The sequence below is a fragment of the Cavia porcellus genome, unplaced genomic scaffold (genome assembly GCF_034190915.1).
Source record: "Cavia porcellus strain 051 isolate PalLab524CR breed Dunkin Hartley unplaced genomic scaffold, mCavPor4.1 scaffold_24, whole genome shotgun sequence".
Classification (NCBI taxonomy): domain Eukaryota; kingdom Metazoa; phylum Chordata; class Mammalia; order Rodentia; family Caviidae; genus Cavia; species Cavia porcellus.
The window spans coordinates 39,832,616-39,851,318 of record NW_026947507.1 but is presented as its reverse complement, the minus strand read 5'-3'; the positions used below and the strand labels follow the sequence as shown (position 1 = coordinate 39,851,318).

The following is an 18,703-nucleotide window of genomic DNA, read 5'->3' as shown; positions in this document are numbered from 1 at the left end:
AGAAGCCAAGGTCACCTTCACCGAGGCTGGGGAAGGGGAAGGCAGTCAGGCAAGCAGCCAAACTAGGTGGTGGCATGTGTGACCTGTGCCCCGCAGGTGGCTGGGTGCAGGAGCACAGGTCCCATGGGGGAGAAGAGCAGGAGGAAAGTGTTGCCGGTGGCCTCTGGCTCTGTCCCTGCTCTTTCTTTACTGAAAACTCTACTGCTGTGTGGCAGACAGTGCTGAGCTCAGGTGCAACTCACTGGGGGTGAACTCGGGACCCCTGGGGCGTGCAGTTCTGGTCCTTCAGAGCAGAGAGTGAAGCATCACAAGACGGGACAGAGAGGAGGCACAGGTAATTGTGTCTGTGTCTGTCCCTGCTGGACACAGGCTGAATAGCCACAAGCTCCTCCTCCCTGCTCCAGAGAGAGAGAGAGGGCGAGAGAGAGAATGAGAGAGGGAGGACAGGACAGCATCTGTGCTCACTCTACTGTGGTCCCTCCTGGGGCCAGGCATGAGTTTCTCCTACAGTTGCTGCCCTTGTGCTGGGCTTTCCAGGCCACTCTCATAGCACCTGTGTGGTGCCCCTCTGCCTCCCACAGCTGGGCAACCCCACGAAATCGGGTCCCACTGCAGAATTTGTCCTTCACTGTAAAGAGTTCTCACCCCGAGCTGACCCCTCAGGCTGCGGCGCCTGCTTGACCATGATATTGAAGTGACCAAGCTACATCCTGCACCTGCCACTCCCTGTTGAAAGGGACTCTTGTTGGCTGTCCTGGGTCTCCCAGCCAGACCAGTTCTGTGTCCCTTGAGTGCCCCGTGTTCTTTTGTGATCACAGGTAAGTGAGCTGCTCCCTGGCTTACGCTGGGAGTGTTGTGCATGTGAGAGATTTCGGGTGGGGCTGAGGGGATACTGGGCATTGTGGACAATTAAGGGAGGGTCATTCCAGAATGTTAAAAGCTGCCTGCTCCGGGAGAATTTTAGCTTCCTGCCTGTCCCTGCTGGGTTGTTTCAAGCCCCGTGAGAATGAAACAACTCTGATCTTCTGTGATGTTTCAGTGTCAAAAATAGTGGCTTTCTAGCACCAAATCTGTGCCTACACCTTAATTACTACATTCCCTCCTTGGCTCATTTACTTATTAATTCAGTAAATATTCAAATGCCAGCTGAAGACTAGCAGACAGCAATAGTATTTATTAACTCGGAAGGTTCCAAATCTTCCTCGCTGGGTTGATGGAGGCTGGAACCGATGGAGAGAGTCCCAGTTGTTGTGACCTCAAGGATTCCCTCCATCCTTGAGAGGTTAAGGGTCTGTTAGGATCAGGTCATCGGGCAGAGCATCTGTGAAAGCTGGAAGTGCACTCTGTCCCTGAAGCCTTTCTGGAGAGCTATGTTTAGAAGAAGAAGAAATAGCATCATTTCCTTAAATCAAGGGGTTTCTTGCAGGGTATGGCAGTGACATTTGGGGAAGAGCTGGGCTCCCATGTCAGGTGCATTGGGCTTGCTTTCTGGATGGCAGGGAGGGGCAGGTGGGGCTGGGCAGGCTTTTGGGAGGAAGCGATGCTGTGAAAAGAGTAAAAAGTGGATGAATGGGTAAGAAGCTGATAAGCAGCTGTGGGGGAAGATGGGCAGGAGCAGCACCCCAGCACCCTGAGTTCCATGTGACAGGGATCCGGGTGGGTGAGAGAGGACAGGAGGGGCATGGATTCGGATGCTGATGAACTTCAGCCCTATGGGGACATCGATTCGGAGTACTTTATACATGTAGTAGCTTTTGCATGGTCTTTGTTTGCTCTTCTTTACCCAGGTTTTACACACAGGAGCATCACCCCCTTATCCCGCACTCCCCCAGAACTGCCAATCCAGTCACACAGGGAATCAGAGTCCAGAGTTGTTTCTCTTTAAATTCTTTTGTGGCTGGAGGTGGAAGGTTACTCTAATTACTGTCAATTACCTGAAACCATCTAGCCTTTGGTTTCTGGTGATAAATTAATGAAATTATTACAGTGAGCTAATTACCAAGGATACAAATGTGAAGCTGCATAGCCACTAGAGTCAACTGCATCTCATTTGCACATTCTTCCAGAGTCCAGGACATCGCCTCTGGATATTTAAATGATGCAGCATGAGTGTACCTGGATTCCTGTCCTCAATCATAGGGACATATTTACTGTGCATAATTAGAAGGTGAATTAGATGATGCCACTTGGAATTTACAATCTTGACACTGGATGGAAGGAGCAGTTAGTGACCTGAAAATTTCTAGAACCTTGACTGCGGGTGGTCTGCCTTTGGGGTGTGCACCTGTCCGCGCTCACTGAACACCTCCCACAGACCTAGGGCTGATTGTGGCTTATCAATGGCAGTCATGGGACAGGGATCTGTGGGACACACACAAGGACAGGCAGAGTTGCTCATACATTTACCTTCCTGTTGGTGCCCCTGGGTTGCATGCCCCACACTGCAGTTGAGAAGCTAAGGACTGGAGCTCGACATTCAGCTTTAGCTAGAAACTCTGGGGACTGAGAGAAATTGATCTGCTTACTATACTCACAGAGAAGAGATGATAATCTCTTTTCTCTGCAGCTTCCTGGGACAAGGCAAATCCATCTGAGGGCAGAAAAGCCCTGAAACCCTATGAGGGCACAGCTGCGAGGTCTTCAGAAGACCTCTGAGGGTCAGTGTGCACAGGGACCCTGGGATTCGCTTTCCTGGCACTTGCTGGGCCCTGTTTGCTAACTTCAAATGAAAAGAAAGCAGCGAGCCTTCCAACCTGTGTGATGAAGGGAAGAAGCCTTGATTTTATAGCTCTTCTTGATTTCATCAGCCAACAGCGCTTCCAGATGGGGAGGGTAGGTGAGGTGACGTCCATGGATAACTTAGGGAGGGCTCGGGACTCTTGAAGTCCTCCAGGGTAGAGGGAGGAAGAGAGAAAAGGAACCTGAAAATGGTTCTGGGATTGTCAGGTGTCTGACAAGTGACAAGGAGCAGAGGGAAAACCACCCACTCTGCGGTCTCTCGTGTGGTGACGAACTTAGCTTTTGGTGGTGACACTAGGAGCCTCCAGCTGGCTCAGCTCAGGCCTCTTTCAGGTGCTCACGCAGAGCCTGACTCAGGGAAGGACTTCCACACCTGGGGAGCTGTCTAACACCTGGAAGGGAAGCCTCCCTCGGGCCCTCCCAGGACACCGTGGAAGCCAGGGAGACCAAAAGCAACTCCAGGACTCTTCTTTCTTCTAGCTTTTTTCTGTGTCACCCTCAGGGCCCAGGAGCCCAGTTCTCTGCCCCATTGCCCAGCATACTGTTGGCTCTAGCAAAGGATGAGATGGTGGAAGGATCAATTAATAAGGAAAAAAATGAGCGGATAACGAGAGCTAATTTTTGTTGGTCTTGTTCCCTAAATTCAGGGCAAGTCTTGGTCTCCCTCCCTAAACGTTCTTGGGGTCTCCTTCCTCCTCAGGAACTGTTCATGAGAGGTTCTACCCACCTGGAGTCTGCCCAGTGAGCTGGCACTGAGCTAGGGGCTGGCACCAGCCCTGACCTTAGTCCCAACTTTGGTGCCACCTAAGGGGTTCAGGTGTCTCAGCCTAAACATAAGTCCAGGTGAACACAGCTGGCTTCTCTTCTACTACATTGGTAAAATACACACAACTTACTGCTCTAGCCACTGTGCAGCTGGGTGGCCTAAGGCCATGTGATTGGGCAGCTACTCTTGCCCAGTGAGGGCAAACTTTTTACAGCGTTCAGTGATAACGAACAGCCCACTGTGGCATGCATGCCCGAGGTTTGCTACCACTGCTGGATCTAGGATGACCTCCAAAGCCTCCTATGCTCAGAGATGGGGCTTTTGGAAGGTGATTGGACCCTGGGCAATAGCCAGTGGAGGAATCCTGGCTGTTAGGAGGGGGGCAGAACTGGCTGGAAGAGGAGATCTCTGGAGGTTCGTTGCTGCTTCCACCTTTCTCTTTGCTTCCTGGCCACCATGAAGTGAGCAGTTTTCTTCCACCCACACCCTTCTGCTCTGCTGTGCTGGCCTGGGAGCCAGCTGACTCTGCATGGAATCTTCTGAAAAACATGAGTCAAAATAAACCCCTCTTCTTTTAAGTTGTGGATGTTGGGCGTTGTGCCCAGTGATGGGAAGGTGATTGACAGAGCAACCATCAGCACCGTCCACCTCCAGCCCCTCTTGTCTCCCGGGAATACAGCTCTGCACCTTCAACTCTAGCTCCTGCCTCCCCCTCCCAGCCACGTGTTTCTGTGGATTTGGTTACTCCAGGCACCTCTTGTGAGCTGTCCCTGTCCCCCCCTCCCCCGTCCCCCCCTTCCCCCACCCCAGGCTTATTTGGCTTAGTATCCTGGCACGTGCTAGAATTTCCTTCCTTTTAAAGGCTGAATTCTCTTTCTTTTACCTTGTACCTGGACCACATTTTGATTTTCCACTCTGCTGAGGGACGCAGCCTATGCCCCCGTCACAGAGTTGGCCTTGACTGCTTGCCCCTCACTCAGCTAGAGTCTAAGTCTAGGAAATTTTGCGTGCACCCCCAACCCAGCGAGCCTGGGAGGGCTGATGCAGGAATCACCGCATGCATAAAAAGACTTCATTATGCTGAATAACTAATGCATGGGAGGAAATCTGGAAAATGTAGAACAGTGTCAAGTAGTAGGAAAAATGGCCTACACCCGCTGCCCCGGAGAAAACAGGAGACCCGTGCGCACCCAGGGAAGGGAAGATTAAGAGAAAGGAGCAAGAGGGCAATGCCAGCTCTCCTGAGTGGAAGCTGACAGTGCCATTTCCTTTGCAGAGGAGCAGCGTGGAAGTGGAAGAAGCCCCTTGAGGACTAGGGACCCCAGACCCCACTGCTTAAGCTCACCAGGGCTGCAGAAGCTGCTGGAGCCAGGCCAGGTGGGTGCTGTACGGGGCATGTGCACAATTTGCAGGGGACATTAGTTTGCACTAATGGGAGAGCTCCGGGCCCAGGGTGTGGACGGCAGCAGCCCCGGGTTGCTGAGCACAGGGGGTCCCCCTGCCAGGCAGCTCTGTCTTTATCCTTGGGGCACTATTCTGAGGAGCTTCCCAGAGCAGCCCTACTGGGAACCTTGGGCTTTCTTCCCCTGCTGGCTGAGATGTTTGGGGGGCAGGGAGGGATAAGACACCTCTGAAAGGTGGCACAAAGCAGAGGAACCTGTGGTTTCCCTCCGGGAAAGCTGGCGCAGGGTGCTTTCCCCCATACTAGGACAGCCTGCTAGGATAATTACGTTGTCAGAGGTTACAACACCCAGTTTGACCCTCCAGTCAAACTGTCAAACCATTCCCAGGCTCTCCCTGCCCCCGGGCGGCACCAGTGTCACTGCTGGTGCTGGATCACACTGTGGTGACAGCCACGGAGGCAGGCTGCAGCTTGCAGGACCTGTGTGGGGAGGTCTCCCCTGTGTGTGACTCTGTCTCTCCGAGAAGATGAAATCCTGGTCAGGCAGAGTGGCCTGGCAAGACTCAAAGCCACGCTTTCAAACCCCAGGCCAGTTCTGTCCCTGGGGTGCAGAGCGGGCTGATGTGACAGGGCAGGGGGCACGTAGGGGTCCTTGGGACCTCTGGGCTCCCTGCTGAGAGATCATGACATGCTAGGGATGGCAATGGCCAGCAGAAGTGGCTTCATGATGCCCTTCCATCTATGAGATTGTATATTTTTTTGTTTGTTGTTTCAATACTGAGAACCCAGGAGTCTTCCCCTGAGCTGCACCCCTGACCCTTCATTTATAAGTTATCCAAGCTGGGCTTGAATTTGTGGGTCCCTTTACTTCAGTTCCCACAAGTGCTAGACTGACTTATATTTTTAAAATTTAATTTAATTTATTTTTTTATCTTTTTGAAACAAGGCCTCACTGTGTAGTTCAGGCTGGCCTTGAACTCGCTTCATAGACCAGGCGTGGCCTCAAACTCAAAGCAACCCTCCTGCCTCAGCCTCCTGAGCACTGGGCCATCCTGATTTATTTTTTAAAAGCACTCTCTTACCCATATTCCCATATTCTTTTTTTTTAAGAAGTTGTAGTTAAAATGTATGTGCAGATTACCTTTGATGGCATCTAGTCAGTGTATTCAAAACATTATTTAACCATCTCCACTACCTAGTTCCAGAACATTCTCATCATCCCAAAAGGAAATCCCGGATCAATAGTCTATACCAAGAATCACTGTTCTATCTCTGGGTCACATACACAAAGAGCAACCGAGCGGGAAACATCCTGTTCTCCCAAGAAAGATCTCTTCTCTTCTCTTCTCTTCTCTTCTCTTCTCTTCTCTTCTCTTCTCTTCTCTTCTCTTCTCTTCTCTTCTCTTCTCCCCTCCCCTCCCCTCCCCTCCCCTCCCCTCCCCTCCCCTCCCCTCTCCCCTCCCCTCCCTGCCCCTCTCCTCCCCTCCCTCTTCTCTCTTCTCTGTCTTGTTTCGTCTCATCTTGTCTGTTCTGTCCTGTCCCGTTCCCCATCTTTCCCTCCCCTCCCCTCCCCTCTCCGCCCCTCTCCTCCCCTCCCTTCCCTTTCTTTTCCTTTCCTTTTTGGGATGGGTTCTTTGTAGCCCAGGCTGGCCTTGAAATTGCAGTGATCCTCCTGCCTCAGTCTTCTAAGTGCTGAGATTACAGGCACGCACCACCACTCTTAGCTAGGGTAAGGCTAGTTTGAATGCATAAAGTTTTGTAAATTTTTTTTTTTTTTGAGACAAGGTCTCACTGTGTAGTCCAGGTTGTCCTTAAACTCACTAGGTAGCCTAGGCTGGCCTGAAACTCATGGTGATCCTCCTGCCTCAGCCTCCTGAGTGCTGGGATTCCAGACCTGCACCACCACCCCCAGCAAAATATGTAAACTTTTAAATTAGTGCATAATGTTATTTTAGTGACACATATTTTTAGATCACATAGGAAATAAAATAATATATAAACTAACAAATGTGCCGTCTCCATAGAGACACTCAGAGGTTCACCCACTTTTGATGTCCTGTCTGTCTTATGCCCAGCACCCTTTCTGCATCAGCTGCTGGGTTCTGCCCTGTTTTCACCCTACGTCAGCCTCCCTCTGAGAGTTGGGTACTTCTTAGTAACCCAAAAGGTGTTCATATTTCAAATAACAACTTCATGAAATACAGTTCACATACCATACAAGTCACCCTGTAAAAAACTGTGCAATTCAGAAGCCAGAGCATATAGTGTGCACCTATAATCCTAGTGCTCTGGGAGGCTGAGGCAGGAAGATCACAAATTTGAGCCCAGCCTAGACAACTTTGAGATCTTGTCTCAAAGTACACAGTAAAAAGCTCAGGAGGGGATTGGGCCAGGGATGCTGATGTAGCTCAGGGTAAAAGCCGGAGTTTCAATCCCAGTAGCCCCCCACCAAGTCCAGTTTGGTGCATTTGAGCACATTTCCAGGATTGTGTGAGCAGCACTGCTTTGCTATTCCACTGCCCTAGCAGGGGACCCAGCGGTCACCCAACAGCCACTCCCTCCTCCGCCTCCTCCGCCTCACTGCGCCCCCAGGCTGCTTCCGCACCTGTAGATTTAACTACTCTGAGCACCCACACGAACAGCTCATGGGAAGTGGCTTTTTGCAGCCGGCTTCTTTCACTTTGCACAAGGTCTCCAAGGTGTGTCCACGTAGTGGTTCATGTTGGTCCTTCTGATGGTGGAAGCTGTTCCACTGTGTGGGGAGCTGCGTGCTCCCTTGAGTGGATAACTGGATGCTCTGTTGTGTCGGGGGCTGCATGTTCTGTCGTGTGGACGGCTGCATGTGTTCACCTGTCCATCAGCTGATGAATGCCTGGTTCTTTCCCTGTCTGGCTATTGTGAGTCAAACCCGTGTCCTTCTTTGACCCCTGTGCAGCCTGATTATCCCCACTGTGCAGATGGAACACTAAAGCCAGAGCCGTGAAGAAGTCATAGCCTGCTCTTTCCAGCAGCCTTGTCACACCAGCACCCTGAGGGCCCTGTCAGAGTGTCAGGGTTCATCCCAAGAGCCCAGGTCCACCCTGCTTCTGATGTCCAGGGGAAGCCATGGGCCGCCCCTGTCCTGCACTCCTGTCCTTGACCAAGCTCAGGCTGTGGTGGCTCCTTCTGATGCCAGCAGGTGAGTGGGTGTCATCACCAGGGCTTTGTGTCACCTGTGCACCCCAAGGCTGTATCCTTTTGTTGCAGTCATCAAGACTGCAGGGGTCCTGAGAGGTTGTCAGCCAGGGGATGGGTTCCTGGGGAGAAGGCAACAGGGCTGTCACAGCTCTGGCTCAGCAGCTGTGTCGCCTTGAATGTGCCAAGCTTCAGCGTTCTTTATCTGCAAAGTACAAATAGTTCTGTGGCCCTCCCAGGGCTATTCTGGGGACCAAACGATGTTTGACTAGCACCTGGGCTATGGGGGACCCTCAGGACACCCACATGGTAAAGATTATCACTGCAGTGACCTCTGTCCCAGATGGCCTGTGCTCTCTGGGTTTTGGAGCTGGCATTCTCCACCTGCCTGGGCAGCACAGCCATAGAGTGGGGATGCTGTCTGAAGAGCCTGGGGACAAACTCCCTGGTGCACAATTCTGCAGTGCTCTGCCTCACTGACAGGAAGTGGCAAGTGCCAGGGGAGGAAGGCAGATCCAGGGTGACAAGCTTAGTGGCAGAGGAGGGCTTCCAGGCTGGCTTCGGTGGTTTGTCTGCCACATGGGTGGGAGCCAGAGCCGTCCCCTGCCAGCCATAGTGGGGGTGGTCTCCCACTGCCCTCTTGCTCCCCCTGCGTCGACCAGGTGCCTCCTCCACGTCCCTGTGCCCCTGGATGATCCTGAGTGTGAAGCTGAATCTCATCGCTAAGTCTGGGCATCACTGGCTCCTGCTGTACGGTGCTTCCTTTGCTGGCTGATCTCACAAAGGCACTGATCTTTGAAGAGGGCACAGGGCATGGCATCTGATGGTCACATCAGCCCCACAGAGATGCGGCTGGGCTGGTTCACATCCCCCCTTATCAGATGAACGAACAGGCTCAGTGACTTGGTGCTTTTGCCCGGAGGGGAGGTAGACACTGCTGCCTCTGCCTCCCGGGGACCTTTCCTCTCCTCTGCTAATCCCACAGTGCTGGCACAGCGAGGCTCTCACACGCAGGCCGAGGATCGCCTCTTCAAACACCTCTTTGGGGGCTATAACCGCTGGGCACGGCCGGTGCCCAATACCTCGGATGTGGTGATCGTGCGCTTTGGACTGTCCATCGCCCAGCTCATCGATGTGGTGCGCCTGTCCTGCATGCCCTGCACCCCACCCCATCCTCCCAGCCCTCCTAGGTCACAGCTGGGTCCCTCGTCCTCCTCCTGCTCTCCTGCCTCTCTACTGGCCCACAAACCTCTCAGAGGGCCTTGTGCATGTGGCAGTCTCAGAAGAGGTGGCCCTCCCAGGTTGGGGTTCACTCTGACTGCTCTTTCCCTCTCCCCACTGCTGGCCAGGATGAGAAGAACCAGATGATGACCACCAATGTCTGGCTAAAGCAGGTGAGGGCTGCCCCAAAGGAGGGGCCAGGAGCCCCCTGACTTGGGCCCCTGAGAGACCCTTTGCCGACCAGGGCCAAGGAGAAGCTGGATATGGAGTTCATAGTTCCCAAACAGTGGCCACTTAGAGTGTTCAGAGATTATGGCACTGCCACCATGCCCCACCGGAGGGTTCACTCTGCCCATTTGACAGCTGAGGAAGGTGAAGGGCAGAATACAGCTGGGTGTGTTCTATCCTGAGACCCAGAGAACACTGAGTGTTCCATGTCTTTGCTGCCTGAAAAGACCCCGAAGTTTAGCGGCTTAAAGCAATGACCAGCTTACCACTGAGCAGGGCTTTATATGCTTTGCATGGTCAAAGCTAGGGTACTTCGGAGTCTGGCTGGTGACTGAGTCTGTTGTGGAGAGTCTAAGACAGTTTCCTTCACGTGTATATCCCTTGGCAAGGGGGTGTGGAAAATGGTCCAGAAGACTCTAGAAGGTTCTAGAAGGCTGGCCCAGACTAGGCTCCTCTGCCGTTGGGCACTTTCAGGGTCATTCTCTGGGCTCTGTCCTGCAGGGGAGTTGGATTCTCACCTGGTAGCTCAAGGTTCCCAGAATGATGGTGCTAAGAAACAGGAAGCAGAAACTGTTAGTCTCATGTTGGGACACTGGCCCAGCATGGATCTCACTGGATTCCATTGATCTGAAGGAATCCAGCTGGATCCAGGGGAGGGGTGTCGATCCTGCCTCTCAGTGGAAGAGAAGCCAAAGAATGTGTGGCTCTCTTTGATATGCTGTGCCTGGGACAGACTCAGGGACCAGCTCTTTAGAGCCCTTCCCTCCCCCTCACGCTCTGCCCATCCACTCCCAAGGCACTGAGGCAGCGGGAGAATGAGAAAGAGGAGCTGGCCCCCTGCCCACAGTCCCTGCCCGCAGCCCATTGGTACCTGCTCCTTCCTATGGCAGAGGTGAATGCACAGAAGACTGCAGGACCAGTGTCCTCTGCTTGTCTGCCTGCCTTGCTGGGCCCTGGATGGAGGTGGGCTGTGTGTCAGGGACTCAGATGGCGCAGTAGGAGGCTGTCTTTGGTTACTTTTTTCTGGTTGCTAGGACAAAACACCCAACACCCAAGAGGAAGGGAGGAAAGGTTTATTTAGGTCACAGTTTGTGGAGGTTTCAGTCTATAATCAGCTGGCTCCAAGGCAGGGTGGCATGGCACGGTGGCAATACTTCAAGACAGCAGCCAGCAAAAGCAGCAGGAGCAAAAGAGCTCATACTGTAAGCAGGCGACCGCTCCCCACCCCAGGGCAGGTGTAGCACTCTGCCCTCCTCTTGTACAGGCTGAGGATGTTTAACAAGTAAGGACTCTGGCTCCCTGCTGAGTCTCTGAGTGAAATTTCTAAACTTCTCAAGTTGACACAATGAATCAACAATAACAGAGGCTTTGGGCAATTCCCTTGGGACACCATTCAGCTAGTGCAGGGGCCCCCAGGCTCCCCTTTACAGGTGCACCTCCTGGAGGCTAGGATGGGAAAGGAATTGGAAAGCCTCACAGTCCAACAGCACTGGGGAGGCAGGCCTAGAACCTCAGTTGCCCCCATTGTCCCAGTGTCCTGGTCACCTGGGTCAGGCTGGGGTGACAAGGAAAGGACACTGCAGGGGGAGCCAGGCTGCCATAGCCACCTCCAACAGCCCCTGATGCTGGGCTATGTGCATAGCTTCGGGGAGCCTCAGTTTCCTCATCTGTAAAATGGAAATGATGTCATCTACTACCCCAGGCTGGGATTCCCGGAGGTGCCACCAAATGGTGGCTCAACCTGTAAACCTGACAGATAGACTGGAGAGAGGGTAAGAACCCAACCTGGGGGAGAAGAACAGACTCACTTGAACAGGCTTGATGGAAGTGTGGGTGGAGCCGAGAGCATCCCATCCCTGAGGGGAACAACTCCAGCACAGTCTGAAGGTCACAGGTGACCACCTCTGTGCCCTGGTCTGTGAAATAGGAAACACTTGTGTCTGCTCAGCATGTCCTGCCGGGTTTCTGGGAGGCTCTTCCTGGGTGCAGGGCATAAATGTGACGCTCCAGAAATAATGGGCTTGGCTGCAGACACAGGAGGTGCCCACTGGGGTCGTCCCTCAGGGAGGGCAGACTGAGGACCAGGCAGCCAGGATTCTGGCTACCAAAGTCCAGGCCCAGCGAGGAGGCTGGGTTCCTGCCCCAGTGCCGGACAGCTGGCTCGGGCCCTGTCCTGGCGCTGCAGCCCCTCTTTCCTGTGGAGTTGTGCGGGGAGCTCCGGGGGCCCAGGTCCCCACCCTGGCAGTGTGGTGATGAGACCCCTCGGCCCACAGGAGTGGAACGACTACAAGCTACGCTGGAACCCGGCCGACTTCGGCAACATCACCTCCCTCCGGGTCCCTTCCGAGATGATCTGGATCCCTGACATTGTGCTCTACAACAAGTAGGACACGGCGGGAGTGGGGGGGGGGCAGGGGATGCCAGGTAGGGGACATAGGAGGAGAGGTCCCTGCCTCCTTTTACCTGCTTAATTTATGCTTTTATTTCTTTCATGCCTATACACCAACGTGCATTGAGCAGTTACTGTGTCTCAGGGCCTGGCACTGCTGGAGGTACAAGCGGGCCGGTTCAGAGGGGTCTTTGGGGAACACGGCGCCTGCGCTCTGCAGATGCCCACAGTGGGCTCTGTGAGGGCGGCGCTGCTGTCTGAACCCACACGTGGTGTCCTAGGCCAGAGACTCTGAAGGGGACAAACCCATTCAGTGTGACTGGTGCCTCGTTGTTATTCAGAGCTACCTCGTGGGCACGACCAAGAAAGAGGGATCTGACCACGGCAGCTCGAGTCTCAGGGAAGGCAGGGGCACCTAAATATCCCAGTGGGCAAAAACTAGAGCTGCGGGACTCTAGTCCCCACTCTCACCTCTGGCTGGGGAGCTGGCACCCAAAATCCTGCATGCCTGACAGAGGTCAGAGGCAAATACTGGCATCGGGAGGACCTGGAGTTTTAGGACTGCCGATAAGGCTTTCCCCAGGGCCACGTGATTATCACAAGAAATGCCTTGAAGGACAGGACAGAAGTCCAGTACAAACCCTTGCAGAGGTTCGGAGTCCCTGCACCAGCGCTAGCAAAGTTATTCTTTCTCCAAACTGGGAGCCGGTGGTCATCTAGTGGCGATTATGTGAAATGACCAAAATAGCTTTAATTAGAAAAATGTAGTTTGTTTTTGTTTTTTAAATAGGGATTCAATCCAGCGTTTGTAAACTAAGCGACATCCCTAGCCTCTTTTATTTTAATACAGAATCTGCCAAAGCTCCGAAGTTTCCCCTTCTGGTTTGTACTTGTGATCCTCCTGCCTCAACTTCCCATATTGCTGGGATTATAGGTGTTCACCACCAAGCCTGGTTCAATTGGAATTTTTGGCTGGTGTGTTTGTTACTCTCTTTCAAAATTCCTGTCTCTAGCCTGCCATATCTCGATTCTGAAACTTCTGGGAGAAAAAAAAGCTCTATTCCTGTGTATTCTGATGCTGGGCTTCAGAGTGGCCCATTGGAACTGGAGGAGGAGGGGCCCATTGTGCTACTGCTCAAGGGGAGTTGTAGGCTCAGCCTCCTGCCACTGTCTTTCTGTGTCCCCAGAGCCTAGATAGGTCACTGTGTGCTTGTCAGTGCCTTGTACCTTACCCTCTTCTCCACTGCCCCACTACCCCGTCTCTCCACTCCCCCAGGCCCTCTGAGTGTGCCCTTTGCCCCACCTGCTCCTCAGCCCCATGAGACCCTCTGCTGCCACACTGCCCTTCCATCTCTCAGCCCTGATCAAACGGTGACCTTGGAATGACTGCGATGTGTCTCTGGTTCCTCAGGCCTGGGGTGATACCTAGAAATGCGTGCTAGAAGCAGGGACCCCAGGAAGTACCTTCCTTCAGCAGCCCAAGTGCTAGGCCCCAGCTGAGCAAAACCCACAAGATCCGGGTGGAAAAGCCAAGACCCTTCTCCACTTCACGGCTCTCATCACCTGCTGATAGGGAAGGAATCAGCTCTCTAAAAGCAAGAACTATGAAACAAATAAAAACAGGGAACAAAACTGCATACAGTTCACAATCTCAAATATGTGATACTGCTCTGAAAATGATCTGTGCAACAGTCAACAAGGAGGTGTGACCAAAACGTACAGTGGATGTTTACATTTTTTATTTTTTATTTTAGTAAAAAACACACTGCCATGAATGCCCCTCCAAACACCCTTTCCCTCCAGACACACTCATCCCCTTGTTCTTGCCACTTTCCAAGCAGTCCTGGGGTCCTCATTCTGAAACTCTTCACAGGCATCCTCAGAGCTACAGTGAACGCCCTGCTGAGTGCCCCCAGGGGAAAGGCAGGCTTGCAAAATCATTAGGGGTGACCTCACCCCCTTTATCCAGTGAATACGGCAATGTACCGATTCTGGCTCTTCCCTAAAGTCTAAATGCGCACAGAACTGGACCTTCTGGATCAATTCAAGGCATGGAGGGAGCTTGAACAGAACAACTAAAGACACTCACAAAATAGCTCTTCCAGAGCTGCCTCAGAAAGGGGCAAGAAAAACGGGATGAGTGTGTCTTAAGGAAAGGGCAATATTTTGAGCGGGGAATTAGTGGCAATGTGTCTTTTACTGTGATAAATTTTTAAATTTAAATTCACCATGTTTTTTCAATCACACCCCCATGTAGGCTAGATAAGAGATTAAATTTTATTTTATTTTATTTTATTTTATTTATTTTTTTGGTCTTTTTCCTTTTTATCGGTACCAGAGATCGAACTCACCACTGCCTGCTTGCAAGGCAGGCGCTTATGCCGCTGAGCTAAATCCCCAGCCCCTAAGAGATTAAATTTTAATGGTAGTTCTCTAAAACATCCCCTGTATTTCCCACTACTTTTCCCACTTCTCACTTTCGCAATGAAAGCAATGATATTGGAAAAGACACTCAGGTACGTGTGTTTTCCAGGAAAGATTCGTGTCCCTGCGGAGGATGCATGCCAGGCTGTGTTTGGGGTCCTCTTGCTTCTGCTCCCCGGCCTGGTGGCAGTACAGGGCACCACAGCCTGTCTCCTCTCCCCAGTGCTGACGGTGAGTTTGCGGTGACCCACATGACCAAGGCCCACCTCTTCTCCACCGGTGCCGTGCACTGGGTGCCCCCGGCCATCTACAAGAGCTCCTGCAGCATCGACGTCACCTTCTTCCCCTTCGACCAGCAGAACTGCAAGATGAAGTTCGGCTCCTGGACCTACGACAAGGCCAAGATCGACCTGGAGCAGATGGAGCAGATGGTGGACCTGAAGGACTACTGGGAGAGCGGCGAGTGGGCCATCGTCAACGCCACGGGCACTTACAACAGCAAGAAGTACGACTGCTGTGCCGAGATCTACCCCGACGTCACCTTCTACTTCGTCATCCGGCGCCTGCCGCTCTTCTACACCATCAACCTCATCATCCCCTGCCTGCTCATCTCCTGCCTCACGGTCCTCGTCTTCTACCTGCCGTCTGACTGCGGCGAGAAGATCACGCTGTGCATCTCCGTGCTGCTGTCGCTCACCGTCTTCCTGCTGCTCATCACCGAGATCATCCCGTCCACCTCGCTGGTCATCCCGCTCATCGGCGAGTACCTGCTCTTCACCATGATCTTCGTCACCCTCTCCATCGTCATCACGGTCTTCGTGCTCAACGTGCACCACCGCTCGCCGCGCACGCACACCATGCCCCACTGGGTGCGCCTGGTCCTGCTGGGCTGTGTACCCCGCTGGTTGCTCATGAACCGACCGCCGGCGCCGCCCCTGGAGCTCCATGGGTCACCGGGCCTGAAGCTCAATCCCACGTGTCACTGGCTGGAGACCAATGTGGATGCGTGGGAGCGAGGGGAGGAGGTAGCAGAGGAGCAGGAGGAGGAGGAGGAGGAGGAAGCCTGGGTGTGCTCAGGACGCCCAGCCCCTTGCACGAGTGTCCTCTACAGCCGCAGTAGCAGCAGCAGCAGCCGCCTGCATCCGGGGGCGACGGGGCCCAAAGCAGAGCCTGCATCGTGGGAACGTGAAGGCTCGCTGTCCTCTCGCATGCAGAAGGCCCTGGAAGGTGTGCACTACATCGCCAAGCACCTGCGGTCGGAGGACGCTGACTCTTCGGTGCGTGTGGGCTGCTGAGGGTCCCTCCTCGGGCTCTGCCAGCTTAGCACGGGACCCCTTTTTTCAGGGCGTTAATTTAGGCCCACCTAGTCCCCTCCCTCGAGGACTGGTCCTCTAGAGTCTGGAATTGGTCGTGAGAGAGGGCATTCAGCTGGCAGCTCTAGGGACTCATTAGCAGGTGGCAGAATCCTATGGGGTCTAGAATGCCCCCTCTGGCTCAAGGCTGTGATCCCAGGACTCTGGGACTCTGAGGTGAGATGATTGCAAGTTTGGCTTCCACAAGAGGAGCTTAGCAAGACCTTGAATCAAAATAAAAAGGGCTGGGTGTGTAGCTCAGAGTGAAGGTCCTGGGTTCAATCCCCAATACTTGTTTGTATGCACTCGCATGCGCACGCGCACACACAATCAAGAACCACGCCCCAAGCCTAACTGGAAGGTGGAGAGTGGGAACAGTGTTTTCTCATCTCTGTCTGCAGGTGGGACGGGGTACTGAAGTGCCAGGGTAGATCAGGAGGGACTGACGGTGTCAGCCCGGGCAGCCCCACTTTGCTCCTTCCAGCTGGAGGGTCGGCCCTTCTCTTTAGCAGGGCCTGGGCATGCTGTGGACTTTGTCTTGGCTGCATACCCCGCAGAAGCTTGGCTGCGTGAGGGTGGTCTCCTCTCCCTGGCCCTTGCCGTGTGTACCCAGTGTCTAGCACCGGAATTCATCTTAGCCATGGAAGGAGGAAGGGCTGCGGGTGGCTGCTGCGAGGCCTTGCGGAGTAGATAAGAACATAAACATTCGCTTGGGAGCAGCTAGGAACCCAGCTCCCCTGGACTGAGCTGTGAGCCCAAGCTCCAAAAAGCCCCCAACCCACCTCCAGCCCACCCTGGGTCACAGTGACTGGCTCCTGCCTCCTCTGCACGTCCTGCAGGTGGCTGCGAAGGCAGCCTGGGCCAAACTCTTCACCACCCTCTGAGGGTAGCTTGGGATTCCGTGCCCCTAGGTGGCGCTAGCACATCCTGTGCCCCTGTAGCTTCCTTTTCTCAGAAGCTGAGAGAGTACAGACAGCTGTGAGCCCTTGGAAGGTGGCATAGGATAAGACAGGACCCTTGGGGAGGGTTGCAGAGTCCGGAGCTGACCCTGCCCCCCATACATCCAACCCTGTCCCTGCGCTGACCTCGGCTTCCCAGGTCTCCAGTCCACAGCTGCTGCCCCTGTGTGGGTAGGCAGCGCTCCCTTCCCCGGCCGCCTACCTCACTCTGAGCCCCTTTGCGCCTGCAGGTGAAGGAAGACTGGAAGTACGTCGCCATGGTCATCGACAGGATATTCCTCTGGTTGTTCGTCATCGTCTGCTTCCTGGGAACCGTCGGGCTCTTTCTTCCTCCATTCCTGGCTGGAATGATCTGACTCCATGCCCCTCGTGTTAACTCTAAGGTCCCCCTGCCCACCATCTTCTGAGATCTTTACTGCGGCTGCCTCTAGTGTACCCTTTGGGGTCAAAGCCATCTGCCTGGTGTGCTTCTGTGGAGTCCTCACTCTGGCCCAGACTGTGCGGCTTTTCAGGTGGGCATGGTTCTTCTGGCCATCACACATTGTAACCTGCTGACTGATGCAGAGCCCTGCCTCAGAGGCCGAGGAGCTGGAAGAGGTGAAGGCATCTACTTTTGGAAGCCTGGGACATCACAGTGACGGTGTGAGCCGAAGATGCTCCCAGAGGAGCAATGTGGACCCTAAGTGACAGAGCCACACAGGGGGTGGAGGGCTGGGACCAGGACAGAGGGAGAGGTGCAGCCCCCAGGATGGCACATGGGGGGAAGGGGTGGAGGCCTGGGGGTGGAGATGAGCAGCAACATTGTGGGTGCAGAAAGGAGCCCAGCACGACAGGGAGGAACAGAGAGGGGCTGTCCGCTGCATTCTTTGCCCCCACCTGCAGCGCCTCTGAGCCCCTGCCCCCTCCCCCTAATTTGCTGCAAAGGGGCTGCCACCAGCCAGCTGAGCTTGCTGCTGCCCTGTGGGGCCACCGGAGCACACAGCGAGCAGAGGCAAAGGCATCCACCCTGAGTCTCGCTCAGGGTGCACCTGACTCAAACTTGCAGCTTGAGCTGGGCATGGTGGTGCACATCTGTGGTCCCAGCACTCTGAAAGGCTGAGGCAGCAGGACCAGAAGTCTGAGCCCAACCTGGGCAAGGTATGTTAAAGCAGGTCCCAAACTTAACAAAATTTAAATTTAAAAAGAGCCAGAGATGTAGTCAGTGTTCCCTGGGCTCCATTCCCAGGACCTCAAAAATCAAAAGAGGGGCCTGGTCCCTGATACCCACTTTACTTCAGGGTTTTGGTCTGAACTCCTCCAAGGCGGGGCAGATGCCTTTTGTCTCCCTTGACCAGCGCAGAGCACAGCACCAGGTGTGTGGGATCAGCCCTAGAGACGTGAGTCCATGAAGTGGGGCAGCAAGCTGAGGCCTCAGGAAGGTCCCCTCCCAGGAAGACCCCCTGGTTCTGATGGGTCAGCTGTCCAGTGGCCTGTGCATTTTTCCTCCACCACAGCAGGGAAGTTCCATGGGGCTGAGGGATGGGAGCCCAGACCTCAGCATCTCACAGAGGTGGGCACCGGGCTCTCTAGATAGCACGAGCCCCTGGGCAGGAAATGGAATAGGGGAATTTTCTGTTTCCCAGAAATCTTAAGGTCTTCTCCTACCTCTACCCAAGATCCTGGCCCAGCAGGCCCCTCCTCAATTCCCTCTTCCTTTCTCGTCTGGGCTCCTCCTTGTTCCTGAGAATGTAGCCCCCAGCTCCCCTGCTTGGTCCAGGGGTAATCGCCATGTTGTTCCTGCCCCTTGTCTGTCTCGCATGTGAGTAAAGCCATTAAATAAAGCCGGGTCTGCTGGTCAGTCAGTGGTGTGGCTCCTCCTCGCCCACCACACCCCAGTGTCCTCAGCAACACCCAGGGCCCTCCAGAGCCTGAAGAGGAACTGCACATGGAGGGGGCAGCCCTGAGGCCATCCTTGAAAGCCACCCTGGGTCAGGTGACCCTGCTGCCCATATGGGGGCAAAGTGCAGGCGCGCATGTGACCCCACTACTGAGTGTCACTGTACTTCTTCC

The 18,703-nt window shown here is 54.1% G+C and overlaps 1 protein-coding gene across 4 annotated transcripts; it reads left to right on the top strand.

Annotated features, from left to right (window-relative positions):
• Positions 1-429: 429 nt before the first annotated feature.
• Positions 430-18,474, top strand: Chrna2 (cholinergic receptor nicotinic alpha 2 subunit). 4 transcript variants are annotated; one of them, XM_063234910.1, is made up of 8 exons: positions 430-818; positions 4,782-4,882; positions 7,843-8,085; positions 9,067-9,218; positions 9,431-9,475; positions 11,804-11,913; positions 14,567-15,620; positions 16,885-18,474. In XM_063234910.1, exons 3-8 carry the CDS (start codon positions 8,013-8,015, stop codon positions 17,008-17,010), a joined length of 1,560 nt encoding a protein of 519 aa, XP_063090980.1. In that variant the 5' UTR covers positions 430-818; positions 4,782-4,882; positions 7,843-8,012; the 3' UTR covers positions 17,011-18,474. The 4 variants fall into 4 exon arrangements, with proteins under 4 accessions (XP_063090980.1, XP_063090979.1, XP_063090982.1 ...); XM_063234909.1 differs by having other exon boundaries at positions 14,453-15,620; XM_063234912.1 differs by lacking the exons at positions 430-818; positions 4,782-4,882; positions 7,843-8,085; positions 9,067-9,218; positions 9,431-9,475 and having other exon boundaries at positions 11,864-11,913; positions 14,453-14,574; positions 14,703-15,620.
• The last annotated feature ends 229 nt before the right edge of the window (positions 18,475-18,703 follow it).